We start from the raw sequence: 12,825 nt of genomic DNA, 5'->3' as shown, positions 1-12,825 counted from the left end.
CATAAAAGCGAGTTTGTGGAGTAGTACTCCTGTAAGACTGTGATCATAAATGCCCTTGAAAATCAGCCACTATAGGAGAGATAAAGCAGAACCTCATTCATGACGGGAATATGTTCCAATAGGTCCAAACATCCAGAGGTTAATTGAAGGATTTACCTTACAAATAAATAGGATAATAATTAAGAGCATATCTCCTGAGGTACCTTTACAGATTTCTTGGCACCCACATCTGTTCTATGCACCTTGGGTACAACATTCTTTAACTTTTTAAAGTCCTTCGCACATAGGCAACCTAACATTTTTCTACCCACATATCATACATTTGGACCAGTACTTGGCATTATAAATCTTGCACTCTAATGAGATCGAAGCACAGCATATTACTTACAATTGAACTTTTGTCCAACAACACCAGATAAGGAAAATGTTACCTACCCTGTATGCATCTGTTCATGGCATGTAGTGCTGTAGATTCACATGTCCATCTAGTGTTTGGATGGATGTGTACAACTTGTTTTTGCTTCAAAGAAGTCTTTCCAGACACTAAGTGTTTTATGACTCCACCTGAGAATGATATTGTGGTTGATAATTGGTTCCATTGTTAGATTGATTTCCCCACAGAACGGGTGAGGGTGGAAATGGAACAGAAAGTGAGAGAAGATGCCTATGCAAAAGTAAAACAGAGGAAATATATATTTATGAATTTAGGATCACCCTAAAAAGGGCTGTATCTGAAGTAGTTGGATATGAGATTTGCTCACATTTTTTTCTTGTAGCCAAGATCGTGAAGACCAAGAGACACTACTCTCTGCTCACACTCTTTATCAGCCAGTCGTTGGGGTACTGAAATATGTGGGCACCTCTTCTCCTTCGATGATCGGCTACCACTGCAAAGTATTCAGTAAAGATCCTGGGGTACCATTGTTACCCGAGAAGGCAGAACTTTGAATTGAAAGTGCTGTTAACTTACCTTGAATTTGAGGTAGCGGCAATCAGCAGGGTGGATTGGGATGTGGAAAAATACATCCTTCAGTTTAACAGTGGTCATGAAGTCACCTTGCTACCGCACTGGGATGACATCCTTGAGCATGACAGAATGTACTTGTTGAGTGGCCGTAGATTGAGGTTGGTCCTAAGGGGCCTGTCTTTCTTGGTGTTGAGAAAGTACAGGGAGTATACCCCTTTGCCGTGGTGCTGCGGTGGAACAGGCTCTATAGCACTTTTAAGCAGTAGTACATTTACTTACTCCTGGAGGAGGCACTGATTGTTACTCAGAAGTGAGTATCGGGGGGGAGGGGTACAGGGGGAGATGTTTGGTGGCGGGGAAGGAAAATACTACTTACCAGTATGCATCTGTTCTTGGCATGTAGAGCTGCAGAATCCTACATTTAGCAATAGATCGCCACCTGGTGTTGGGCTCGGATGATTGCAGGTTGTTGTCTTCTTGGAAGAAGTCTTTTGTAGTCACGAGATAGGTGACTCCTCCCTTGGACAATACTGCGCATGGTCATCGACTCCATCCTCAGATTGTTTTTCGCCATGATGGGAAATGATGGAGTTAGTAGAAGTAAAAGAGAAAAGAGGATGTCCATGCGTGTGCATCTAAGTAAGATGAGTAATGGAACGGATACAAGTCCCGGGGAGGCGGGAGGGCATGTAGGATTCTGCAGCTGTACATGCCAAGGACAGATGCATACTGGTAAGTAGCATTTTCCGTTCGAGGCATACGAGCTGCAGATCCTAAATTTAGCAACGATTGTGCAGCAGTGTCTCCCCTAGCGGTGGCCGCTTGTATTCGTTGCAGCATACTGAAATAGTGTTTAAGGACAGCTTGCTGCTTGACTTGCACATCAACACAATAGTGTTTAGTGAAGGTGTGTATTGTAGACCATGTTGCTGCCTTGCATATGTCCTTTAATGGTATGTTTCCTAAGAAAGCCATAGAGTCTCCTAGTTTGCGAGTGGAGTGTGCTCTAGGAGGAACTGTTAGTGTACGTTTAGCCTTGTGATAGCATATTTGAATACACTGTACAATCCATCTAGCAATACCTCCTTTAGAGATGGGATTGCCTTTGTGTTGGGGAGAGAAAGATACAAATAGTTGTTTTGTCTTTCTGAAGGATTTAGTCCTGTCTGTGTAATATAGTAGAGCTCTTCTAACATCTAAGGTGTGTAAAGCTCTTTCTGCAACAGAGTCCGGTTTTTGAAAAAACACTGGTAACTCTACTGATTGGTTTAGGTGTTATGTTATGTTATGTTATGTTAATAACTTTTATTCGGCGCACAGCTGCCCCAGCGAAGGGGCGTCCTGGCGCCTGATCAAGTACCACAACACAACAGGTGAAAAGGAGTAATCACTTTTGGTAGGAATTTTGGATTAGGTCTTAGTACCACTATGTTAGGATGTATTTGAAAAAATGGTTCTACTATTTTGAATGCTTGGATTTCACTAACTCTTCTGAGAGAGGTAATGGCAACAAGGAAAGCAGTTTTCCATGTTAGGAATTGCAGTTCACATGTAACGGCTCAAAAGGGGGTCCCATGAGTCTCGTAAGGACCACATTTAGGTTCCACACTGGAGCAGGTGGTAACCTGGGTGGGATTATTCTTTTTAATCGTTCCATAAATGCTTTTATTGCAGGTACTCTAAATAGAGATAGTTGTTGTCTATTTTGTAAATACGCTGCAATAGCTGCTAGATGCAGGCGTATGGAAGAGTAAGCTAAATTTGACCTTTGTAAATGTAGAAGGTAGCAAATGATATTTTGGATGGAAACGTCCAAAGGATCAATGTGATTGTGGTTACAGTATATTGTAAATCGTTTCCACTTAGCAGCATAGCATGCTCTGGTAGTGGGTCTTCTAGCTTCTTTAATTATATCCATACAGTCTGGTGGTAAGTTTAAGTAACCAAACTCTAGGACTTCAGGAGCCAGATCGTCAAATTCAGTTGGCTTGGTTCTGGGTGTCTTATTTCTCCATGGTTCTGTGTTAACAGGGATGGCGTGAGCCGTAATTTCGGATGTGGAACCAATGAGAGATCTAGTAGCGTGGTGAACCACGGCTGACGTGCCCATGTGGGGGCCACTAGTATCAGTTTGAGGGACTGTTGTCTGAGCTTGCGTACTACTAGTGGAATGAGTGGGAGAGGCGGAAAAGCGTACGCAAATCTGCCTGACCAGTTCATCCATATTGCATTCCCCTCCGACCGTGGGTGTGGAAACCTGGCGGCGAAAGTTGGGCATTTTGAGTTCTCGTGGGTGGCAAACAGGTCTATTTGTGGATGCCCCCACATTTGAAAGAATGGTTGAAGTACTTGTGGGTGCAACTCCCATTCGTGAAACTGTTGAGATTGGCGACTTAACAGATCTGCTATCTGGTTGTGGATCCCTGGAAGGTGTTCTGCTGTCAGATGTATGTTTTGATGGATGGCCCATCTCCAAATGTTCTGTGCAAGTTGGGACAGTTGCAGAGAGCGTGTGCCCCCCCCCTGTTTTTGTATATAGTACATGGCTGTCATATTGTCCGTTCGGATTAGGACAGCTTTGTTTTGGACTTGTACCTGAAAGGTTTTGAGGGCTAGGAAAATTGCTAGCAGCTCTAAATGGTTGATGTGGAACTGTTTCTGTTGATTGTTCCACTGACCCTGTGTGGTATAATGCAGGAGATGGGCTCCCCATCCTGTGAGGGATGCATCTGTCGTGAGCACTATCTGTGGAACTGGATCTAGGAACGGCCGTCCCTTTGTCAAATTGTTGGTGTTCCACCACTGCAGAGAGCGATATGTACGGCTGTCTACCAACACCAGGTCTGTGAGCTGACCTTGAGCCTGATTCCACTGTTGTGCTAGACATTCTTGTAGTGGGCGCATTTGCAGTCTTGCGTGGGGAACTATGAAGATGCAAGATGCCATCATCTCTATTAGGTTCATGAACACCCTGGCTTGTAGAGAGTGCTGTCATTGAAAAAGGGAGACTAAGTTCTGAATACTTTGAATCCTGGCTTGACTGGGATACGCTAGAGCTACCGATGTGTTTATAGTAGCTCCTAGATATTGATGAACGTGGGAAGGCTCTAGGTGCGACTTGGTGTAGTTTATCATAAACCTAAGTTGTGCAGTGTTTGAATTGTTTGTTTTGTGTGTTGTGCACACTGGTTGTACGATCTTGCTTTTATGAGCCAGTCGTCTAGGTAGGGGAAGACATGTATTTGTTGTCTTCTGAGATGTGCTGCCACTACTGCTAAGCACTTTGTAAACACTCGTGGTGCTGTTGTAACCCCGAATGGAAGGACTTTGACCTGATAGTGTTGTCCTTGTGTGACAAACCTTAAATACTTCCTGTGCGCAGGATGTATTGGAATGTGAAAGTAGGCGTCCTTTAGGTCTAGTGTGGACAGAAAATCTCCCTGTTGTAGTAATGGGAGTACCTGTTATAAAGTGATCATGTGAAAATGATCTGATTGTATGTAGTGGTTGAGGGGTCGGAGGTCGAGAATTGGTCTTAAAGTCACGTCCTTCTTTGGAATTAGGAAATACAGGGAGGAGACTCCTGTTCCTTGTTCTTCTAATGGAACTACTTGAATAGCATCTTTTTGTAGAAGTGCTAGAACTTCCTGTTGAAGCAGAGTTATGTGTTCTGCAGACATTGGACGCTGCCTGGGTGGTATGTTTGGGGGGGGGGGGTTGCTGTGAGTTCTAGGCAGTAGCCATGTTGGATAATTTGTCTTACTTACTTGTCTGTTGTGATGGAGTTCCAGACAGGTAGGCACTGTGAAAGTCTGCCCCCCACAGGAGTGGAATGCTGTAGGGGAGGCAGAGGGAAGTCACTGTTTAGGAGTGGAAGAGGAGCGGTTGTTGTTACTACCTCTACCTCTTCCCTTGTTGTTATTGCCTCTGTATACTCCTCTAAAATATCCTTTATTAGAGGAGGTCTGAATGTGTGTTTTAAAAGACGATGTTGTCTCTGCGCCGGTCTGCTTGGAGCCTCCTCTATAAGAGGAGCGGCGAAAAGAACCTCTAGTTTGGGTGGATTGTAATGCCCCCATAAACTTAGCGGTGTCTATGTCCTTCTTCATCTTTTCTAACGTATTATCTACCTCCGGCCCGAACAATTGGTTCTGGTTAAAGGGCTGGTTTAGGATGGTAGTTTGTACCTCTGGTTTAAAACCCGAAATGCGTAACCATGCGTGACGCCTGAGAATAACACTAGTGTTCACTGCTCTGGATGCTGTGTCAGCTACATCTAGTGCGCATTTAATTGAGGCATTTGAAATTAATTTGCCTTCTTGTAAAAGTTCTGCTGCCAGATCCTTGTGTTGATCCGGTAGGTGTTCCATTAACTTTTCTAGTTGATCGTAATGAGCCCTGTTGTAGCGTGAGAGTAAAGCCTGTGTGTTTGATATGCGCCATATGTTTGTTGCTTGTGCAGCAATTCGTTTCCCTGACGCATCAATAATTTTGGACTCCTTGTCAGGCGGGGTGTATCCCCAGAAGTTTGAGAATTGGCCCTTTTGCGTGCATTTGACACTACCAAGGAGTCTAATGGCAGATGACCCTTAATGTACACTGGATCAGCTGGTGCTGGCCTATACTTTTTCTCTATTCTAGGATTTAACACCCTACACCTTACTGGATCTTTATAAATCTCTGGAGCATGTTTAATGACTCCCTTAATCATTGGTAATATTTGAGTAGACCTTTGTGACTGTTCGAAAGTGTCTAACAAGAAGTCCTCCTCAATGGCATCAGAGTGCATAGGAACCCCATGGCAAAGTGCAGCTCTGTTTAATAAATGATTAAAACCAATACTGTCCTCTGTAGTGGATGGTTTTGTTGGGTAGTACTGAGGATCAGGGATGTCTGGTGCATTATTTGGTACAAAATTATATGCATCATCATCCTTAGGGAATTCTTGGTTAACATCCTCATCTAAAGGGTATGTATGTGGCTCTGGAACATCACCCCCCCCACCCAAATCATACTCCTCATCAGTGTGGTGTGATGATGCAGGAGAGTGAATAGGAGAAGTTATAGGTTCCACATATGGAGTAATATGAGAGGAAGAAGGTGAAGGAGAGGAAGGGTGCATTGGAGAAGTTGCACAGTCCTTTTTGGCAGGAACCACAGGTGTAAGTGGTGTGTCTGCTGGTCTCTTCTTATAAGGGATTGCTTCCACATGTCCAGTTTTCGGATTAATATAGACCTTTTTCTGTCTAGGATCTGGTCTAAACAGTTCTTCCTCTTCTATAATCTTCTTCGGCGTCGATTTTTTCGGAGCCGATGGAGGTTGTTTAGTGCTTTTTGCCTTAGGAGTAGCGGAGTCTTTTGGCAATGTTTTCGGTGCCGAAGGTTGTCTATCCTTATCTGGGGTCTTTGGTACCGATATTAGAGGTTTCGGCGTAGAGACCGGTTTCACTGGGCCTGTGGCGCCGGAAACTGGCTTCCCCTCTTTGTTTTCTGAACCGGAAGGTTTCGGAGTCGAAGCTTTCGGGTTTGGTACAGGTTTTGGCTTCGGCACCGATGGTACGGGTGCCGAAGCTTGTCTTTGGGCGCCGAAGGCTGTCTTATCTTCGGTGCCGACGAGTCCTTCGGTGTCGAAGGATGTTTTGGTGCCAATGGAGGAGGTGTAACTGGCACATGGTGTTTCTTCGGTGCCGAGGCACCGGAAGGCGTATTCTGTTTCCTCGGAGCCGGGCCCGAAGGCGGGGCGTTAGAGGGTAAATGTCGGTCTCGACTGGGCCCCATGGGCGGAGTGCTGACCGTTGCCTTCTGTTTGGGTAATGTCTGTCGTGCAGGGGCAGATGTACTCACGGGTTGTCGAGATGGGATTGAATCGTCCGAATCCTCTGCCCCCGATATTATCTGGAGATCAGGCGAGTCCTCCTCTGCGCCGAGTGGAGCCTCGTCCTCGGAGATATCTTCGATTGGATATTCGTCCTCGGAGACGTCTTCTTCGACGATCTCCTCTTCAAAGATGGCCTCCGGTGCTGGTGCTGATCTCAATTCGCGTCGACGGGCCCTCTGATCCCGAATGGTCTTCTTCGATCGGAAGGAGGCACAGGCTGTGCAGGTCGACTCGTCGTGTTCTGGCGAGAGACAGAGGTTGCAAACCTCGTGATGGTCGCTATGAGGGAATTTTGCTCGACATACCGGGCATCTCTTGAATGGAGTTCTGTCCATGAGGCGTAGGCCGCAAGGCGCCGATGGGCCCAACAGCCCGCGTCGACGCACCAGAATGTAGCTGGTGATGTCGAAAGTCTATTCGATGTCGAAAGAAGTTTGTTTGAAGTTTCTCGTTTCGAAAAAGCAGAAAAGGTATTTTTCTAGCCGGAGCAGAAAACTTTCATCCGAACCCAGTGGCGGAAAAAAACAATCTGAGGATGGAGTCGATGACCATGCGCAGTATTGTCCAAGGGAGGAGTCACCTATCTCGTGACTACAAAAGCCTTCTTCCAAGAAGACAACAACCTACAATCATCCGAGCCCAACATCAGGTGGCGATCTATTGCTAAATGTAGGATCTGCAGCTCATATGCCTCGAACCAGTGAGTTCCAGGCAATAGCCACGAGGCACAATGGGCAGAACCCATTGGTCCAAGGTGATTTGTCGCCATTATGTGAGGATCCCCCTGTATATGGCCCCTGACAAATGTTGTGAGATCGGGAGGGGGGAGGGAGTCACTGCTTGGCAGAAGCATCTCCATTTGCAGCACCACATCTGTTCCTGCTCTTTGAGTTTTTTCTCCTGAAATAAGTGGAGGCTCGATACTGATGCTTTTGCCACTGGTAGGAGGTAGAAACCTCCGGAGAGGTTGCCTTGGTGCTGCACCAAAACTGTGTGTGGTGAAAGGTCCCTTGGGATGATGGGGAATGGAGAGCTTCAATCGCCTTGGCAGTGTCCATGTCTTTCTTTATTTTCTCCGGCATTTGATCAGCTTGAGGCCCAAATAGGTGCTCCCAGTCAGATGCTGTTGGACTTCTAGCATGAAGTCAGAGACAAGACAAGCAGCCAAGCTGATTAAGATGCTGCAGTTAATACCCCTGGCAGCAGTGTCGGCAGATTTTAACATACCCATGAGTATGGGCATGTATTGGGTTGAGCGCTGTGTGTATGAAAGTGACTTCACTAAAAAGTAATCTCCTCAGCGATGGCATGCAAATCCACCACGTGGAAGGTGGCCACTCAGTAAATGGCCTCTCGTGATACAAGGTATCCCCTGAGGGGAAGGCTTAGCAGGGTGGAGCTCAGGTCGCTGTTGCTTTGGGGATAACCATCCCAAGGATCATTCTGGGGCTCTGGGACGTAGGGAGCATTGTATGAATCTGCAGGATATATAGAGCTACTCTCTCCATATGAAGAATGTGTGAACCTTCTTGTGAAGCTGGTGGAGGTGGCCTTTGCTGTGGAGGGGGGTGGGGACTTTAGGTGGAGGACTTGTAGTCTTGGCAGAAGGAGGAGGAGGCTAAGAAAGCAGGGGGGCGGTTTCCCTATCTCAATGTGCCTTGGGCTTGGTTGGTGGCTCTAATGCAAGCTGCTACCCGAAGGTAAGCTTCCTTTTGCGATGAAGATGGTCTTGCACATTCAGTGGTGGTTTGGCAAGGAGCTTACCCATTTGAGGGCAGATGTAAAGTCTCTTCTGCCTACTGTCCATCTCCTCTTGGAGGTGCTGCAGAAAAGGAGCCTCGAGGTCCTCGGGAGTCCATTGCGAAAAGTGCCTTGGATGTGCGAGTTATCACCGACAGGATCCAAAGCCGGTCTCAATGTCAAAGGAGATTTCTGCTCCAAAGGGAGGAGTTGTGCCGGTGTCAAGGAACTGGAGGGCATCAATGGGTCTGCTGGTGTCAAAGAAGACTGCGTCTTGTACAGCTGTCTTGGTGTCAGTTGGTACCAAGGCCTTGTATCGGTACCGGCCATGGCTGGGATGCAGTGCTGTCCTGGAAGGCTGCTGGTGGACTCAACGCCCGGCCCCCTGGTGGGATGTGGTCAGCTGGTTGGTGTAAGTGTTGGGGAAGACTACTCATGGTCGAGAACTTGAGGCGTTGTCCCCATTAAAGCAACTGGGCGTTGACCTCGGAGTGAGAAGGAGAGCTAGGCCCTAGACGTCTTGCTCTGCAGACTTCGAAGTCTTTACTGAAGATGTCGGCAGTGTCTTAGTCTTGTGACTGCGCCATCTTGCTTCGATTAAGTTGTCAGTACTGGAGAGTCTTCTTGGATCCGAACAGGAGGCTGGCGGAACAGGAGGTCTCATTGTACTCTGGCGACAAGCAGATGTTGCAGACAGAGTGGTGATCATGCCACGAATATTTGAAGTGGTACTATGGACACTACTGGAAAAGAACGGCGGGCAAGCTCTACAACAAATGGAATTGTTTTGCGCCAAAGGGAGTGGAAGCAGCAGAAGGCCCAGACAACGAAGAACAAGCGGCGTCGATTGAGCTTCGGCAACACCCATCGAACCAGCCGTCAGAAAAAAAACAATTTAACAATGGAACTTATATGTAGGCACAATACTAGTCATAGGGGGAGTTACAACACCTCTTGACTCCAAAGACTTCTTCCAAGAAAAACAAGTTGTACACATCTGAGCCCAACACTAGATGCATGAGTATGGCAATCTCCACTGTACATTATTATTACATCTTTTTCATAGTTTGCAATAACCAAATGTATGTAAACATATGCCCTATTATTATCACACAACCCTATAACAGACATCTGAATGAGGATGAGAAGAGACTAAAAAAGCAGAAGGAAGCTCACAGAGCGATTTCATATAATTTCTTAAGACAGTACATTGGAAACTAGGAGACCGTTTGAACTTCAACTTCAAACATTATGCATGTTTTTATCTCCAACAGCCAAAATGTGGGCACCCAAAGAAGACATTTGAGCTGGTTTTCCACTGAGCTACTAACCTGAAAAAAGACACTACTCATAATGACTGAAAGAGGGGAAAACAAACATAAAGCTGCATACAATCTTTAACAAATTTTTTTAAAAATTCAGAACAATGGTTAGTAAGCAATCATCGGGGGAAAACAAACAGCAGACACATTAAGACGTTGGTATGGCAATCGATACAGTCAGCAAAGATAGAACACAAAAGACAGCATCTGGTAGTAACACGGTGACCAAATATTATGGGCGGATGAACTTCTAAAGCATATGGTGTCATACATTTCAGTCAGTCATGACTCTTGTGTTGTAAAAGGTTGTCTCTAAGGGGCTGCCAAATCACAATACGTCATACTGAACAGCTAGTCAGGAATGGAAGGACAGCACCTACTGCACCAGTGTAGAGTAATCTCTTGTTTAGCTATTAATAGCACTATAGCCATGAATCTACGCACCCTAGGTGGCACATTAGCGACATACCCCAGCAAAGCTAGCAGTGGATCTGGAACCAAGTCTGTCCTTATCACAGAGAGCTGAATGAATTTAGCCCTCCAGTAGTCACCCACAAGCTTAACTGTTGGGGGCCATCTTGGTTGCCGGGTTGGCCATGCCTCGTAAAAATAATAAAAAGATAGATTTCTTTCCAGTCTAGTCAAGGGCAGCCAAAAGGAAAACCTATTCAAAGTTGTCTATGTTTAATCTTGTATCAGCAGTCTTAAAATGATAGAAAGAACAAAACTTTACTGCCAGAATTAAACTCCTACTAACCTTCTTACCTGCACGCTTGTGCCGAACCAATCAATTGCATACATCTTAAACTTCTCCAATTAATTACGGTCACCTTCACAGCCAATCTGGCTAGTATTCTAGTAAAGGTGAGTAAAAATGTGGATAATAATGTACTCTGGTACACCTTGGGTACTTCCTAACATCCAAGGAAAGCAATATTTCAGCTACAGTGTCAAAAACATAATACTGTAAAGGACAATGAGGTTCTTCCATTCTTTGACTAGTCAGCAGTATTTGATTCAGAGGATTATTAAATTGTGAATCGTCATTGGCATCTGATACAGAAGATTTTCAAATCCTACTTTTCCATCCACTGTACAAAAACTAGCACTTCATGTGACAACCTGTGATGGTTTTATCAACAGGCAAGATCCAAATTTGTGAAACTCAACACAACTCATCTGTTGGCAAAACATATACAAGACTGCCTTGAAAATTAGAAACAAGAATGGACTAATGATATACAAACAGGCTGATGGAACACAAACTAAGATTTAGAGGTGTCTGAACAATCAGTTCACAGCTGCAAAATACTGCAACAAAGGGTTAACCCAAGATCCATGTTGGCAAAGTAAATTTCAGGAAAGCTAAGTACAGCTTTTAATAATAAACATGAAAGACTAAGACTTCCCATGCACATGTTACTAGTAGCACTTCTAATTAATACATAAATGCAGGGCTACAGTGAAGCAACAAGGTATGCAGGAGATAATTACAAGTGAATCCCCCCCATTCCTGGTGCCTTCTCCTTTAAATGTGTGCAGAACATTAGGTGGTAGCAGAATCTGCTGCGACATTGCCAGCCCACTCATCCTGTCGTGGACAAAGCCTGAGCACACGGACAATGCAGCTCTGCCTAGAAGCCAATAAGAATGGTATATGCACAGTAACCAATTCAAGTTGACAGAAAGGTGACAAAAATAATAGCTACAGCAAATTCAGCCAAATAGAATGAGTTCCAGTTTTTACACTATTCTGACTGGCAGTTTGACAGTTTTGAAATCCAAGGAAGATACAGGCAGCTAAGGTGGTATCATTTTCCTTTTTAGTCTGCCCACACCGCGTATTTTGAAGGTCTTTCGAAAGTGACTAACAAGACAGATTCTACTATTTCCACATTTTGGTAAATGTCTTTGCCCACGAATCAAGAAGTAGAGAGGCATCTTGTTTAACACAGACGTAACTGTGGCACCACAAAATGTCAGTTGTCCAAACCTGCAATGTCTACATCTGCATTCTTTGTAATATTCGCCCTGAGAAAAACACAGTAAGTGTGGAACTCTCACTTATAACCTCCCAAGAGAACCACTTTAATGTACTCCATGATTTAATGGAAGTCCCAGGGAGTTATCAGGAGGTAACAAAATTCTGGAAATTGGCAATGCCGACAACCTAGGTCGTTTGCCGTCTTGCCAGGTTTTCTTTTTTAAGAGTAAAAATGTAACCATTGCTAAAAGGTCCACAAACCCTATTCATACTGATTCTAGTTAGGTAGTAAATATTCATGCAACCATGATCTTTAGCCAGGATCTCTAATTATAGGCTGCACTCTAAAGGAGGTTGAAGTCATGCCTGGTCCCACACTTCTGGAATTTCAGGCCATATGAATTGGGGAGCTTAACAGTCCATTGGTCTACTGAGATTAAGTTTATATGTTTGTTTACTAAGCTTCCTGCATCCTTGCCAAGTCTTTCACTTGTGTCTTTTCTTACTCCCAGTGCCTTGGGGTTTCAAACTGTAGTACACGCTTTATGAGGGGGAACAACTGAATTGACCAATCAGGAAAGGATATATAAAGGAATATATCGGATGATGGAAAGCAGCGATTCCAGCCCCATACCCTTCTTACCTATTTACTATTTTATGCACCTCTGTCTTGCCGTCATTTTTATGGTGATCTGGTGTGGTAGGCGGTGAGCTGCTTAGCCACTCCTGATTTGACAACATATTATCTTGTGAAATGTCCGTGAATATTGGATCCTCTTCGAGATCCCTAGGCAGATATTGAAAAGAAAGCAAATTAATTAGATTTTCCTACATCTTTAACTAAACTCTCTTTTCTTAATTTAAATGAAGCAAATTGCACATTCAATGGTATGCAAAAACAAGAAGCACACAAAACAATACATATCACAGCTGA

General features: G+C 44.7%; 1 protein-coding gene across 1 annotated transcript in view; it reads right to left on the bottom strand.

Annotated features, from left to right (window-relative positions):
* Positions 1–12,825, bottom strand: part of FHIP2A (FHF complex subunit HOOK interacting protein 2A) — a 340,036-nt gene that overhangs the window by 143,193 nt on the left and 184,018 nt on the right. The window contains exon 12 of the mRNA XM_086922896.1: positions 12,535–12,678. Coding sequence (XP_086779022.1) covers positions 12,535–12,678 — 144 coding nt within the window. The remainder of the gene's footprint in view (positions 1–12,534; positions 12,679–12,825) is intronic.

This window comes from Lissotriton vulgaris, chromosome 5 (genome assembly GCF_964263255.1).
Source record: "Lissotriton vulgaris chromosome 5, aLisVul1.2, whole genome shotgun sequence".
Lineage (NCBI taxonomy): Eukaryota > Metazoa > Chordata > Amphibia > Caudata > Salamandridae > Lissotriton > Lissotriton vulgaris.
This window is presented reverse-complemented; position numbering and strand designations above follow the sequence as displayed.